Source organism: Ictalurus furcatus, chromosome 2 (assembly GCF_023375685.1).
Source record: "Ictalurus furcatus strain D&B chromosome 2, Billie_1.0, whole genome shotgun sequence".
NCBI classification, from domain to species: Eukaryota; Metazoa; Chordata; class Actinopteri; order Siluriformes; family Ictaluridae; genus Ictalurus; species Ictalurus furcatus.
This window is the reverse complement of record NC_071256.1, coordinates 24,468,050-24,485,293: the sequence shown is the minus strand read 5'-3', so window position 1 is coordinate 24,485,293 and position 17,244 is coordinate 24,468,050. Positions and strand designations below refer to the sequence as shown.

The 17,244-nt window shown below is 40.9% G+C and overlaps 1 protein-coding gene across 2 annotated transcripts in view; it reads right to left on the bottom strand.

Annotated features, from left to right (window-relative positions):
• xylt2 (xylosyltransferase II) overlaps positions 1-11,521 on the bottom strand; it is a 32,571-nt gene extending 21,050 nt beyond the window's left edge. Inside the window, exons 1-2 of one of the 2 annotated variants that reach the window (XM_053610202.1) lie at positions 11,151-11,521; positions 93-600 (exon numbers count right to left, since the gene is read on the bottom strand). In XM_053610202.1, coding sequence (XP_053466177.1) covers positions 93-600; positions 11,151-11,282 — 640 coding nt within the window. In that variant the 5' untranslated portion in view covers positions 11,283-11,521. The remainder of the gene's footprint in view (positions 1-92; positions 601-11,150) is intronic. The other variant, XM_053610210.1, reaches the window with a different exon arrangement.
• Positions 11,522-17,244: the final 5,723 nt, after the last annotated feature.

The window sequence follows — 17,244 nt, the reverse complement described above, 5'->3', positions numbered from 1 at the left end:
TCTGCCTATTTTTTTTATATTAGTCTATAAACTTTTATTTTATTCTTCTCTTCCATTTAGCCTTTAAAACAACTGATTATTATTACTAATACCATGCTGTGTGCAGTACTGAGGTAAAGCCTGTGGCATTAGCTCTCCAGCCTGGTGTTTGCACACGATATTGGCGATCTCCTGCCGGCACTGGCGTGATCCAGCACGGTGCAGCGCCGACAAAGCGTCCTTCCCAACGATCTCACAGCTGGGCACAAAGTCATTGCTTGGGACCTGGGGTGCGCCGTCGACGCTCCCTGGTTCTCCTTGAGCGCCTGGTGGGAATTTTCCTCCTTCCTGCCCCTTCGTATCAGTGAAGTTACGGCTGCTGGATGGATCGTACGGGGCGACGGCATCTACAGCTCCAACGCCCTGCGTTTCTATCCTGGAGGGCTTCGGTCTTCGCTTTCCCCCTTTCCTGAGGGGACGAGTGACAACAGACCGCTCCATGTCATGCTTCCTCCCCCAGCCATGGTAACCACCGGACAGGGCGTTCTGCCCCCTGGCTTCTGAGTCTCTCCTCACATCCTGGTTGTTGTGATCAGGCAGCTTAGACCGTCGCTCCCTGCGCTGGAGGCAAAGCAAGAACAAGAAGAAAAGTGAATGAATCCATTTGTCTAGAATCATGAAAGAAACTAAATCATCACCCACATCCTTCACATCCACCCGAGAGCAGGGTTAGGAGGGTTACTTTAAAAATGCATTCTGTTACGGTTACAAATTACTTCATAAAAAATGTAAATCAGTAAATTAATCCAAGTATCACAATATGAAAGTAATATAATCTGATTACTTTTGGATTACTTCAATGTGATCTAAAATACTTATTTAGAGCTTATTTTAGAGCTTAAATACATGTTCAATGTTTGGATTTGTTTAAATTAATTAAATAAATAAAAGATCACTGTCCCAGATGCGGCTAACCATATTCTTGGGGGAGCTTAATAGTGTTCAAAACAGTATTACATTACTATGAATGCAGACTTTAAAACACTGAAAAAGACACACTATTAGCATCACAAATATATATCAATAAATTTTCCTACATTCTTTTGAATGTCCATGGAATAAAATAAAATATTAGATGCCACGAGTGTACCTTATGCCCCGTCTGCCATCATTCACACATTTGAATGGCCATGTAATACAAAGCAATGTGATAACATGAAATTAAAAATGACCTTATATGGCCATGGGCATCGTTTTGACTCAAGACAGCTGTCATTTGCTGCTACTGTCAAGCAACTGTTCGACGCCGTACACAACAGTGCTTAATGTTCGCTGAGAGTAGGCTAATGGTTGAGAGGCAGGAAGTTGGTCAATAGTTGCTTCAAGCCTTTTAGAATCGACCAGCTGGTGTATGAGAAGGTGGGAATTACAGAGAGGGGTTAAAGCAATGCAAACATGCGCACACATGTTGCAGTATTAGACCATAAGCACATCATAATGAAACTAAAGACGAATCCCAGACATTTTCTCAAATTTAGACTCTTCTTAAGGTCTGAAAAAGAGAACATGTCCAGGAAAAAAGGAGGATGTAAGGTCACCCTGACAAAAGCATTTCAGAAAACAATTTGTGTTAATTTCTATCAAATTAACTTTGCACATAATTTATTTGCGCATGCACCAGGAGGTTGCTCACGTGAGTCACGACTGGCAAGAGAGAACGAGAACTATAATCAAGCAGCTGTCTATAGTGTTATATAAAAAGATTAAGTTCTTACAAAAATGTAATCCTGATAGTATTCCCATTTTTTACAAAATGTATTTGCATTCTGATTACTTTGTTTTTTGACGTAACTGGAACGGATTACAGTTACCAGTTTTTTTGTATACCGTTATGCCCCAAGCCTGCCCGAGAGACATTTTCGAACGGAGTCAAATGATTCAGCAAACCCACTGAAATGGTGGGCAGCCTTGAGGCACAGCATGTTTACTTTGAGTTGTTTCTTTTTTTTTCTTTTTTATAGCTCCGACCAGAACTATGTTGGACACGCCAACCTTATTTTCTGTAGAAAACAACTGAGAGTCTAATAAAAGGATTGAATAATGCTGTATTCTTACCAGGAACACAAATAAGAACTCAAAATTTAGCATCTGCATAGAATGACAAGTAGTCTACAGCCCTTAGACTGACATACACAATCTTACAAGGACAGAGGCACCAGCTACAGTTCAAATGAGTGTTAAAAAGGAAAGGGGGGGATGACAACAGAGACAGATAGCTCTGTAAACCTGACAAATTGTAAACAGAAGATGAGATGAGCTGAAGGGCTGTTGCACACTAAGCTGCCCAACAGGATCAGTGCGAGTCCAAGCGGCCTTATCAGCACCCTTTCCAGTAGTTCCAGTAAGACTAAACTGTTAATTAGATCTGTGACTCTCTCAGGCTCTAGCCAGCCGGAGTCTGCCATTACAAGATCACCAGCGCAATAAGCGCAATAACTTCTAAGTGTAAAATTGGAATGTGAGCAGGGGTGTCGTGAGCTCAAATCTGAGAATCAAAACTGGATATGAATCAGTCAAATGAATAAAAGTAATGCAAATAAATATGTAAATACAGCTCGAGCAGTACAGCACTTACACCATTATAAACGACCAGGCAAGCAGAAAAAGCATGTTAGCTCTTGCCCCTGAATGCTGCGATTTGTTCTGATGCTCTCTTTCAGTCTCTGTGATTGATGGAGGAGCATTACATCTCATTATGGTAGACAAGTAAAGTTCTCACATCAGCTTCCACTTAGGGGAGGTTTTCAGGAGACTTTTTAGGAGAACTGATGCAAATGCTGATTGGTTTCTGACTGATGGAACTGGTAGACCTACAGTTGTAATCAAAATTATTCAACCCCCATTGCAAATCAGGTTTATTGTCAAAATGCACAGACATTCAGCTGTTTGCAATTAACAAATCAAACAAAAGCAACTAAAATAGTTCAACACAACGAATGCTTCAAGTGGTTTCCCCAAATTCAACTGAAAATGCAACTTATAATGACTCCTCCAGTTTCAAAATTATTCAACACCTTCATGGCAAGCATCTTTGTACTTAGTAGAGCACCCTTTTGCGGTTATAACCTGCTGCAAATGAGATGCATAGCTTCTGGAAGTGTTCCTGAGGAATCTTAGCCCATTCATCATGAGCAATGGCCTCCAGTTCAGTAATATTCTTGGGTTTGCATGCTGCAACCGCCTTCTTCAAATCCTACCAGAGATTTTCTATGGGGTTCAAGTCAGGTGACTGTACCTGACTTGTAGAATCCAACAGGACTTCTTCAGCAACCAAGCCTTGGTGGAATTTGAGGTATGCTTGAGATCAGGGTCCTGTGACAATGCCTCACTGACGGCATGACGTTTTCTCCTAAGATTTCCTGATATTTCACTGAATCCATCTTGCCTTCCACACGGCTTGGAGTTCTGGCATGGAAACCTTCTGCGTTTAGTATGCGCCTTACTGTGTTCACTGAAACCTCAGTGCCTGTTGCCACCAAGCCTTGCTGCAGGTCTTTTGCAGTCAGTCGATGGTTTTTCAAAACCTGCCTTCTCAGAAATCTGGTTGCAGCTGTTGATAGCTTCTTTTTTCTGCCCTGTCCAGGTATTTCATATTTTTTCTGCCACTAGCCAGTTCAGGTATTTCATGTGTTCCAGCTCAAGCACAACTGGTGCAACTAATGAAGCCCTCGATTAGTTGCATCACGTGTGCTTGAGACAACACCTGTTTTGCATATTTGTGCTGTTGTGAGGGATTCTATTCAGGGGGTTGAATAAATTTGAGACTGGAGAAATCATTACAAGTTGCATTTTTACTTGAATTTGGGGAAACCACTTGAAGCATTCGTTGTGTTGAACTATTTCAGTTGATTTTGTTTTGATTTGCAAACAGCTGAAAGTATGAAAATTTTGACAATAAACCTGATTTGCAATTGGGGTTGAATCATTTTGATTGCAATTGTACCTGCGTGTGCACTTGATAAAAATGAATACAAGTTACTACCTGCTTCCTATTATGGAAAAAGTTAGAAATGAGCTGCATGAGGGACAAAAAAATTTATTTCTTTTATACTGGCACACACTGCGATCGCAATTTTGACAGGAAAAAAAAAGTGCATGTTGCCATTGTCTAGATTCATGAAAGACACCCACAGAAATGTCTGGAATATTGGAGATGGGTCAGAAAGCTCAGAGAACACAATAGAGTTTGCACATTGCAGGCTTTTTTTTTTTTTTTTTTTTAAATCCCCACTGTTTCCCATTTATAGCCTATCAGTAAACCTCCCACCACAATCTGACCTCTAAAACTGTACATTTAGAAAGTCTGGCTTTCACTGTTTATTACTATTAACTAGCTGGTGTCAGGTAGACGAGCGGGTTTGTGTTGCCTATTTGAGCATGAAGATACATTCTGACAGAGCATGCAGACAACACAGTCCTCGACTTGGAACAGAGACAAGCTGATCTTATTAAAGTTAACCATGTGGAAAATAACCACCGTAAACACTCCCCCCATCCCCCAACAGGTGCATTCAGACAACACACCACAACAGCCACATTTCTATGAAAAAAAAAAAAAAAATTCGATACTTGGTACAATAAATGCAGTGTAATGTAGGATCATGTTTAACAGTTCAATTATGATCATGTGTAGGAATAATAGTGTCCTGATATGATTTGCCTGAAATAAAATCAATAAATCTTTTTTTTTTATAAACCAGCAGTAAACATTTTACTGTCACTGGATGTTGTTAGAGCACTAACCATGAGACCTACTCATGTCGAAGGTCAAATTTGTTTAATAAAATATCCTAATAACAGACCACTACTTTTGCTTGTTGGAAATAATCAATATGAGACAGTACAGTTCCACTGTACAGGTTCACTGGGATTTGTCTTTTTAAGTCCCTAACCGTCAGGCTGGATTGTGCATTCTGCAGCATTTGGGTAAAAGCACCTGTGAAATGATAATGTACGACAATGAAAGATTTGGTCCATGTGCCTTCCAAGCCCAACCAGCATGAACATGCAACAGCATCACTCTTCGGTCTTGGAAACTGTGACTCATATGTCCATGTGCAGAACAAATGTGCTACACCCCAACTGACGAGGAACAAATAATGAAGCTTAATTAGCAACAATAGCTTGGAATTGTTTGATCAAATATGTTTTACCACAGTTAAGGGCACTGAACGCCAACGCTGTCTGCCTTGAACTCATGTTCAAATGCGCTGTAAAAGTATACAGCGCACAAGCTTATTTTCACTGGCTTTCACACTCTGCAGAGTTTATATCCCTCCTGGTGGTACATCATCTGTGGGGGCAGAACAGTGCCTCCTGGCCCGGCAGACAGACTGCGCAGAATGTAAAAGCAAACCAGAAAAACACACAAAGCATAACAGAAAATTGGCATTTGAAAACCACCTCGGTGAAGAAGGCTTCCCGCAAGGACTGCTGATGCTGGCCTGCAAGTATGTAGGGGGAGAGGGTAGAATAACATCGTCACAACCCACCACTTCCTGCCACAAGGCAAAGTCAAGTCTGGACCACTGGCACACATCAACGCACGGGAGGTCACATGCTCCGTTCAGCGTTAGAGCACGAGTCCGTGGGCGTCTTAATTCAATACTCCAGAATACAGCTGCCACAAAACTCTTTAATCGCATTAAAGTGGGAAACTGTGTGACATAAAGGTGCATTAGTCAAAATTAATCAAGATTGTTGCTCTAGCCATTAAGTAGGTGAACAACAACTATTCATACTCCTTGAACTCACCTTCCATTCCCACCCATGTACACAAAGCCACACCCCCCCAGAGTCTACTGAGGCCAGAAGAGTTTCGGTACAAAATATGGCCAAAAGTATGTGGACACCTGACCATCACATCCATACATGCTTGTTGAACATCCCATTCCAGATTTATACCATTATAACAACCTCCAGTTTTTTTGGGAAGGCTTTATACAAGATTTTGGAGTGTGGCTGTGGGGATTTGTGCTCATTCAGCCACAAGAGCATTAGTGAGGTCAGGCAATGAGGTCATCCAAGGAGGCCTAGGGCTCAGTCAGCGTTCAGGTTCATCCCAAAGGTGTTCAGTGGGGTTGAGGTCAGTGCTCTGTGCAGGTCACTCGAGTTCTTCCACTCCAACCTTGAAAACCATGTCCTCAGTGGAACAGGTTTGGGCCCCTTAGTTCCACGGATGGGAAATTTTAATGTGTACAACACACATTCTATACAATTGTGTGCGTCCAACTTTGTGGCAACAGTTTGGGGAAGACCTACAGATTTTATTTGGACACCTAGTGTAGAAAGGTGATGGTGAGTAGCATTGCACCCTCACCTGTGGGTTTATCCAATAAACTGCTTGAACTAAATTATCTGAAAATGGTCAAAAGTGCCTCTGAGCTCCAATGATTTTTCACCAGAGCAATGTTAGCTACTTCACATCCATACTTGCACAGGAGTTAGCGAGCATTACATCCATTTCTATGAAGGCAGTTCATCCATTTCCTTGCCTGACTTGCTATATGACAAAAATGTAATTACTGCATTATGTAAAGGAGGCCATTCAAACAGTTCAATGCTTTATATAAATTGTGTTTGGATACCAGCCTTGGAGAAATATTGCTAACTGCACATCCAACTTCATCCCCTTGACAAGTAATACATTTCCCCATCTTGGAAATGAGCTGCCAGTGTTTATTCTGGTTTTACTACATTATAATGACATTTTTTGGAGGCACATAGTCTGGCTGTGCTTGAAGCTTAAGCTCCATCTGGAATCTTAAGTCCATCTGGTTTTCAAGTCAAGCTGTAATGTACGGCAATGTTAAAAAGAACGACGAGCTCCATTTCTCTTCGAAACATTTCTCGTCTCAAATCGATAACCTTCACTTAGGCTATACATATTACAGCTACTCTAGAAATTTCAGAGGACTGGTACTCAAAACAGACCTTTCGGTAGGTTCAAGCGTTTTTAAAAAAAATTCAAACACTAACCGTAATAGGAAAACCGTTAGTGTTAGTATTCAAGAACGATCTAGATTAGTACAGAAGCACATGATTTGAGACAACATTTGTTTGTTTGTGCAGTTGGGGACACAGTGTCACATGGTACGACACTGACTAGGCTATTTACGCCGGTAGTCCACCACACGGACACGGCGTGTTAATTTCTGAGGATGTGCACACGTGACGCAGTAGTATGTGCGCCGCCGCTATCCTCTATACGTGTAGTTATCAGCAAGAATTTCAGCCTTTACTGGATTCTGCCATGTTTTCCATTCCCAACACACTGAAACGGGGTGAACAGGTGTTGGGGAGCGCCTATAAAAGACTGACAAAAAGGCCATGTAAACACAGACAAGCAGTTCACGCAGTTCGGACCACAGTTTTCCCAAATGGTTTCTCAGCTACTTAATACATTTGGGCCCACTGCCATTACTTAAACAAGTGTTTTTTGTGTTCTACATATTTTCCAGGTTATTTGTAAACATTGTCAAACTGACTATTTAAAAACAGGCAATGCTGATTCGTCCATGCACACGTGCTATACTTTTACCACATGCATCTTCGAGCACATAGGTAATAAGGGTCACCATGGCAATGTGCAGTATTTCATCCTTTCTGTGTTCTCAAGCTGCGAATCAATGGCCTCTTTCATCACCTCGCCATCGTGCTGGGTGTATTTGCCCAGCGAGAGCTGGAGTCGTAACCTACACTCTGGTGGGAAAGCTTCGCCAGCACTTCTTGCACAAGCAGAGCAAACGACAGCATATGAAAAACAGCTCCCCGCCGCCCCATGAGCCTGTGGCTTTAACTCCTGTCAGGACCATTACGTTCTGCAGCATCCTACCAGCTTGGCCGAGGACAACAGCTCACAGCTGTCACGCAATTCCCCCGTAGCTACGCCTCATCGTGGATGACATCACATTTCACTGCACGTTACACAAGGGCTCACACCAAGCCAGGGCTGCGTCTCAGCCAGCACAACTTGCTTAAAACAGCAAAATTCTCACCATTAGAAAGCGGCCTGACTGCGTCCTGAACCACGGCTTCACCCTTATAGCACAGAATACATTTACAGCTTGTGTGCGAGCGTGCAGGCAGGACGTGCAGTAGCATTTTCCTCAGGGTTTCTGATACGATCAAGCTGCTTACCTTGAGTCCCTGCTGCTATTTGAAGAGAGAGAAGAGTGACAGGAGTGTGCACCCATGAGGGCTAATTACGAGGAAAGCTGTCGAAAAAGTTTGCAGAGAGAATGCAAGCTCTGGTGTTTTCATTAAATAAAAGTCGGGTTCACAATGTACGGACCTAACTTTGCTGTCGTAGACAAAACCTGATCACAAATCATAAAATTATTTGTTTTTTGGTCATGAGTGGAGCTCTCCCGTCATCACCGGCACCTCATTAAGTGCCAAAGTGACAAAAGGTAGCCAGTGATAGTCGTGGAAGGGTCAGAAATGTTTTATTAAAATTAATTTTTGATTAATTTTCTGCTCTGACACTGTAATATATAGAGACGCCATAGGAAACTCACAGGACAGCTACAAAAACTGTAGTGACAAAGGTGAAATGTAAACAAAACATACCCTCTTTACCCCAAGCTAACTTTATAGAATGTTTCTGTTGAAATGACCCCTGCCCCCGCCCTTTTGAATCTTGCTGATTCATGACTTCACAAGAACAGGAGAATTTTCTTTAAAAGTCGATTGTTAGATCATACAATTTCAAACAAACAGAGAGCACATATTATTGCATAGAACTCCTCCAAGATTGTATCGGGATCATCTCGGTGAAAGTCGCACAGTGTAAAACCCGCTTTGAAGGAATTTTTGCCGTCAGGGATAGTGATGTCGCAGGTGAAGGTCTCCATGAGCATGCGCCGGTTTTGCATAAAGCTAAAAACCACCCTTCGGCTCAGACGCAAACATTCGCAATGTCAGCATAAACCACTTATCTTCTCCAAAAAATCTACACCGAACAACTGCCACTTCATTTGCGAGAGCTGCGTGTTGTATATCAGGCTTCACCGTACAGACCTTCGGCATCTCACTTTGAGCCACACATTCCGATGTCATCTCAGCAGATCTGTGCCTGTAAATGTAAATGACGAACATCTAGAAACAGGTTCAGACTTCGCTAAAGAATATAACGTGCTACTGGAATATTTTCCCCTTGTTGGCTCAATTCTGTCCTACGCGAGACGCAAACATGAAGCATATAGTAAACACACGAGGCACATTCAGTTCAACTTAGTTATGTTGCTGTTAATGGAGACATCATCATGACGTCTCAGCGCAATCAATTTCACTCCGATCACTGAGTGTAAGTCTTACTACAGTCAGTCAACATTCGAACATGTTCACAGCTTTTATGCCATGGGTCTTGAACACACTTTCAATGTGGTTAGGTGCATAACAGACAAAGCAGAAGTTAAGCACTTTCATAACCCTCACACATTTCCGTTTACCGTCGTCTACCCGGGGATCCAGTTCCTTACTCTAGTGGCAGCTCAGTGTTTAAGACATTGGACTTCTGATCGGAAGGGTGAGAGCTCAAATCCCAGCACCATCAAGCCCTTGGGCAAGGCCGTTAACCCTCAACTGCAACCCTCAGCTGCATAAATGAGATAAATGTAAGTCGCTCTGCATAAGGGCGTCTGCCAAATGCATTACATAAATGTAAATCTAGTGCAATCAAGTGTGATCATTACACTTACAGTATTTGTTCCCTGAATGAGACCCGAACTGAGCGTGTTACCCCTGTAGTTCAGGGGTGTCCAATCCTGCTCCTGGAGGGCCACTGTCCTGCACAGTTTAGCTCCTTAAGGGGGATAGAGCTTTTTCAGTTACTGCCCCTCGCTTATGGAATCAATTGCCACTGGACATCCAGCTTGCACCTTCAATTACCAATTTTAAAAAGAGGCTGAAAACATCTCTTCTCCCAGGCATTTTAATCTCATTTTTTTCACTATTGTCTATCTTTTACTTTTCTTTACACTGTTCAGCACTTTGGTCAGCTTTGCTGTGTTAAATGTGCTTTATAAATAAAATTTACTTACTTACTCACTAACCCCAATTAAATCTGAAACTGCCAATCAATGTCTTGCTATGCATACTAGAAACTTCCAGGCTGGTGTGGAGACAAGTTGAAGCTAATCTCTTGTGGCCCTCCAGGACCGGGTTTGGACACCTCTGATGTAGTGGCTCTCATTCCTTTTGTGCCCAACTTTTTGTATATATATATATATATATATATATATATATATATATATATAAAACCTCAACATTACTTAAAGACATGTCCAGAAACCTTATCCAGTTTGAACAGTACTTAAGAAAGAACAATAATTCAGGATGTTGATCTTTTTTTTCTTTTATCATATACACACAAAAGCAACCCCCCCAACACACACACACACACACACACACACACACACCCTTCTTTAATAATTTTCACTACCGGCCTATGTGTATTCCAGTGAATGATTAATACCGATACTGTGAAACCGTGAAATTAAGGTTATCACACCGTATCATCACACCGTATCATCACACCGTATCATCACACCGTATCATCACACCGTATCATCACACCGTATCACCACACCGTATCACCACACTGCTTAGATACTGTACTGTACTGTAGATACTATCTGGTTACCGAGAAGATAAATGAACGTGCTCGGCGCTACAAAAAGTGCTCAAACTCTATCAACACACTAACAAATTGAAGAATTAATCATAGCATTACTTCTAAATTGTTGTTGTTATTATTATTATTATGATGATGATGATGATGATGCCATGCCTCATACCCCGGCATTTAACATCCGTCTCCATTTACATACATCCAGCTGCATACACAAATGTTAGTGTATAGACAGTTAGCCAGCTAGCATGCCAGCACTTCACCACTCTTTATTAATAAGCAGTAGTCAATAAAAATCCAGTTTTGGCTTATTATTCTCACTAAAGGCAAAACAAACCAACTGAATTCCCAGATTGGCTTCTAGGTGCTAAGTTTAGCTAGCTAGCTAGCTAACTAACTACGGATTGGAGTCTCAGCCTCCTCGCTAGCTTACACACAGCAGCATCGTTTCTGATTGCGCTAATAATAAACATCTCACCTCGGCCTCTCCTTCCTCCAGACTCCGGAGACTCCATACCACCAGACCTTGGATCAGGAGAATTGTTAAAGCGGCGGCGATGGCAAGTTTGTATCGACGGAGCAGCTTCTGTACACGAGTGCTCGCCACCATTTTCCTCCCCGCGGTTTACATTTAGCAGTGAATCGTGCTGTCTGAATGACTCGGTGTGAAGAATCGCTTACTAAATCGAGCACGATTCTGAATCATGTGATTCAGTGTTCGGCCTCCGTGGTGTGACAGACATGCAATCCCAAAACCTGCCACCAAAACTCCCCCCGAAAATAATCGCTTCACAGGTGTATTGCTCTGATATTCAGTACGTTTACGTGGACAATAATATTCCGATATTAACCCGATTAAGACAATACTTTGTTTAAGAAACTAGCATGTAAACCGCAATTTTTGCTGACCTTAATCTGATTAAAGTCATACTCGAAGTAAACACAAATCGAATTAAGACATGTGGAGTATTCCTATTTTAGTCGCATTATCGACGTGCATTACAGACATGTACACACTTTAATCACACTATTAACGTCGTGTGGGAGTTTTCACCGCAGTTTGCGACAGGACACGATCACACACGGCAGTGCTCAACCGTTTGACGGCAAACAAGAGAGCACAGCTACGTCCCAAACTGCGTACTTACCTACATGTATTTCAGCTACTATATAGTAGGTAAGTCTGCGGTTTCGGATGCAGCCCATGGCTTCAAGTAGTCGTCTATTAGCACATATAGCATGATAAATAATTAACTGCACTTGAAACTTTCGTAAAATTAAAAATGAAACACTCAAAACTGTATACGGTACCATAACAAAAATGAACTGTATGTCGATACGTGAAATTCTGTAGGGAACGTCGGACGACATGGCGTGGGGACGTAATGACGTGTGCTTTTAATCGATCTATGTTCTATAACATGTAAACATAGCGACTTATGTAAACACCTTAATCACAATATTGTCTTACTCAGAGTAACGTCAATAATTAGATTACTGCTGTCCATGTAAAATTACTCAGTGCAACTTAAATCGAGTTTAGGGATAATCAGTTATTCGTGGATCTTTTTGAGTTGTGCTGCCCTTCTTCATTTCAAACAGAGCTTAACAAATCAATGACTCAGAAAAATCTTTAACCTCTAAATTAAAATCTTAATTCATTCGGATTGTCCACCAAGCTGGATTCACCAGTCTACAAAAGTAAACAGTCAAATTTCTGCAACTAAATGAATACAATAGTCCTCTGACCACCATTCATCTTTTCCCCCAGTGTCAAAAATGACTAGTTCAATGATCCTTTCTAAAGGATTCCTTCTAAACTCCTCCTTTCAGAGAGCATACTCTGCTCTGATTGGTCAGATGTCCCAGTCTGTTGTGATTGGTATACCGCTTTCAGTGAGCAGCCAATGAAGACCAGAGGTGTGGCTTTTTGTTTCACACCTAAGTAGGTTAGTATATGGGAAGTAAGTCTGGAATTACTAATGACTCATTTCAGTTGTTCAGAATCGGTTCCTTCTTTTAGGAGTCAGTGTTGTCCAATGTTGTCCGTTTGTCCTGCGCATTGATTTTTGAAACTTTGCAGACGTTTTTACATTCACAAACAGCTCCATAACACACTACATGAAAGGTAATATTTTAAAAACCATTATAAGGTGCACTTTAATATTAATTAATTTTTAGATTATTTGCTACTTCACTTAATATTTTTCTGTTAATTTTTCGCATTTTGGAAGTTTTTGTAAAAATTTTTTGAAAGTTATCTACTTTTTTCATGTTTTTTGACGTTCTGTATTTTTCGTACATCAGTTTTTCTCCTCCGCAGTCAGTATGAGCTGTTTTCTGAGGAGGAAAAAAACAGCACTCCAATCCATCCATCCAGCCATCCATCCAGCCATCCATCCCTAGCTCAGCTGCGGACATTCAGACTGTTTTCCAGGGGGACTTGGTGGGTGGGGGCTTGGGACCCGGAGTACAAATTAGCCAGGGGGCCCACAAACCCTAGCGGCACCCCTGCTTGCTCTTTGGAGACGGTGGTGAGAGATGGAGGGTGGGGCAAGGGCATCTTGGACGAGAGGTCAACAGGCATGGACACGTCAAATGCACTGCTGGAGAGGAGCACTCATTGTGGGCAGAAAATAATGCCCTTTTCATACCAACCTCACTTGGGGACAGGCAGACACCTGTTCAGCATGACTTTAAGGAACGGCCTCTCCCTAGTCTACAGCCCCTACTCGGCCCAATGCAGCCTGACAAAGATGAGGTTTGATAGGATCGCGCTGCATATGAAGGAGAGTGCTCTTCTGATGATGGAGATCCTCCCCCACAAGGTCGTTTCTAGGCATAGGCAAACTAGGGTGCCACCAGCTTGAGCACGTCAACGTCCCTGCCCCGCTCACGCACCTAACCAGTGTAGACCTGCCAAACAACTGCAGTCTGAACAGAAAAAAGTATCAAAGTTATTGTACATGAATTATTTAAATAATTTTCTTATGCTGTAAATGTATAACTAATTGCAGTTTCAGACAGACAGGCTTTGTGATATGGGTGTGTCATGTGGATGAGAGTCTGTTCATTTATGCTGTAGAGTTTTATATTTATTGTACATACAATCATGGCAGATTGGTAATTTGGGAGGTTGGGCACTAATAGGAATCTCACCTAGGGCGCCAAATTGACCAGAAAAAGCCCTGCTCCCCGGGGGACCGATGGCTTGGGTTTTGCACATAATTTTAAAGCCTGTAAAAAGGTCTGGGGATCGTGCATATAAATGCCAGGAGCCTTATGGCAAAGATTGATACCTTAAGAATTTGGATTAGTAACTCAGACCCTGACATAATTGTAAGCTCAGAATCATGGTTAAATAGCATGTTTCTGATTCAGATATTAGTCCATACAGTTACAACATTTTCAGAGAAGACAGAGCTAAATGAGGTGTTGGTGTGGCTATTTATGCTAGAAACAATTTAAGTTTATCTGTAAACTTCTCCACCTCTGTCCTAGGTCAGTTTGAGCTATTAGGCATTAGAGTTAATCTTGGTTATCATGGCTGTCCTCTGGTTATTGTGGGCGTATACCGCTAGTTCTGTTGCACTAAATAGTTTATCAGAGCTATTCTCTGATCAGTTCTCAAGCTGTCATTTTAAGAGATTTTCACCTAGATTGGATATCTCATGCCGATGACTTGACGATGAGTTAAATCTTACCTAAATGATTACAGAACCCACATGACCTAATTTGAACATTCCCATTTGTCATTCCTCCCTGATAGATCTCATTCTTACTAATAGGCCACATAATTACGTGCATAGCTATGTGTTCCCAATAGATTATACCGATCACTGTCCAGTGGGCTGTATTAGAGACATTAGAATGAAAAGATCAGGACCTCAGTGTGTCTGTAAGAGGTCTTTTAAAAACTTTGTTGAGCAGGCATTTTTACATGACCTATATGACAGTGATCTCTCCTCTATAGATCTCATCACAGATGCTGAACTAGCCCTGCAATACTTTCTGTCTGTTTTTAACTCCTTAGCAGATAAACATACCCCATTTAAGAGAGAAAGATTAAAAACAGATGTAACCCTTGGTTTACTCATGAATTAGGTGAGGCTAAGTGAGGCAAAGAAACAAAGCTGGCTAGATTCACGGGTAGTGTATTGGACAGTCAAACTTTCAGATGTCTTAGAAATACACGTACTTACATGTTGAAAAGGGCTCAATCAATCTACTATTTGAACAATTTGTCTGACTGTGGTAACAACTCAGCAAAATTCTGGACAGTGGTTAAATCACTTAAAGGCATTACTTCATCTACTCTCCCTCAACAGATTATACTGGACACTAAAGTTGTGAATGATAAAAAGGAGATCTGTAATGCTTTTAATGATCATTTTGATCAAATCAGGCTCTTTTGTTTGATCAATAGCGTGAATGAGGCACTAGAGGCTCAAGAAAATGTCAGTATCACTATTACAGAGGAATAGGGGGTCCTCTAACCAAGAAAAGTTTCTTCCTTCTCATTCAGACCAATTAACCGTCATGAAGTTTTACATGCTTTGTGTAATTCCAAATGCATGAAAACCTCTTTGGGCGCAGACCAGTTAGACCCTTATCTCTAAAAGCTAGCTGCACCCATCTTTGCTGAGCCTTTGACACAAATTTTTAATTTAACGCTCTTCTCTGATTCAGATCCAAAAGTTTGGAAATCAGCCTTAGTGATTCCTCTACATAAAGGAGGAAATACAAGGGATCTGAATAACTATAGACCTATCTCCAAACTCCCATGTCTAGCAAAGATGTTGGAATCTTTTGTAAACGAAGTTTCCGTAGTTTCTTGTCTACAAATGCTATTCTAAGTCCTTATCAATCTGGTTTCAGAGCTGGCCATAGTATCATTACAGCAGTGACTGTTGTTGTAAATGATGTAATTTCTGCTCTTGATAGCAGGAAACATTGGGCAGCTTTGTTTATTGATTTAGTTGGTTTATTGGTTTATCGATAAATTGGCCTCTCTGGGTTTCGATGAAGCATCCTTTAAATGGCTTCAAGACTACCTCTCTGACAGAACATTGTGCATAGATGTTACAGGCTTGAATTCACAGGTTTTAAAATTAAAAAATGGTGTGCCTCAGGATTCAGTTTTAGGCCCAATCTTGTTTACATTGTATATCAGTGATATCTGTGCCTCAGTAGACAACTGCAAAGTACATTTCTATGCAGATGATTCTATTCTTTATGTTTATGCGCCATCTGCAGAGCAAGCCGTGTCAAACCTTCAACATGCAATTGATTGTGTGCAGAAATCCCTGAAGAATCTCAGATTAATTCTAAATGAGTCAAAGACTAAATATATGCTATTTACAAGGTCCAGAAAGTGTGACCATAACACTTACAGTATTTGTTCCCTGAGTGGGACCCGAACTGAGCGTGTTACAGCTTACAAATATCTGGGCATTTGGCTAGATCATTTAAAACACATGTGGTTGAGCTCACAAAGAAGGTGAGAATTAAACTGGGTCACTGTACAGGATTAGGTCATGCTTTTCTTTAGAAAACAGAGTGACAGTTGTTCAGTCAACTACAATGTCGGTCCTAGATTATGGTGATGTTGTATATGCACGCAGACCCATCCACTCTGAGATAACTTGATGCAGCTTACCACGGTTCTCTATGTTTTTATTACTGGGGATAGTTTTAGAACTCATCACTGTGAACTCAGTCAGGATGTGGGATGGTCTTCTCTCAGTGATAGAAGGAAAAGACACTGCCTCCTTTTTATTTACAAGGCATTGTTAAGCAAGTTATCCTTCTTCCTTACATCTTTCTTAAAAGTCAAATCCATTTGACATAAAACACGCTCACAGGAATTTATATCTCTTGAAACTCCTCAGATTAACACCGAGCTTGGAAAATTAGCTTTTAGGTTTGATTTTTGCACCAAATACATGGAACAAATTATAATAGGTATTGAAATTAGACCAGTGTGTGTCAGTAGATCAGTTTAAGTGTATGATAGATGATATGGTTGTAGTACAGTGTTCCTGCTTTGGTTGATTTGCAGACATGTATGTTATTTATTTGTTTTTATTTGGACATTTTCTTCATTTTACTGTTAGTATTGTTGTTGTTATTATATATGGTATATGCATCTTTTTCTGAATGTAGACTAGTATGAATGTGAACTCAGGGCATTGCTGTAAAAGAGCTTTATGCTCAGTCAATTATCCCTGAATAAACAAAATGGTAATAATAATATTGCATGTACAGTATATGAATGGTTTCTCTAACAGACTCAGTGATGGTAGACTTTATTTTATAATGAAGTTACAATGCTCAAATAAAGGCGATTAATCTCCAAAACAGGATGGATGTAGTGTACTGCTTCTCAAATTGTTGACTGCAGATTCTTGTTTTATTCCTTCATTAAAACCATTTAACTCTCATTGATCTACAGTTTAGATCAATGAGAGTTAAATGGTTTTAATGAAGGAATAAAACAAGAATCTGCAGTCAAATGGTTAAATGGTTAAATGGTTTTAATCAATTTATACAAGTATGATCGGAGAACTACT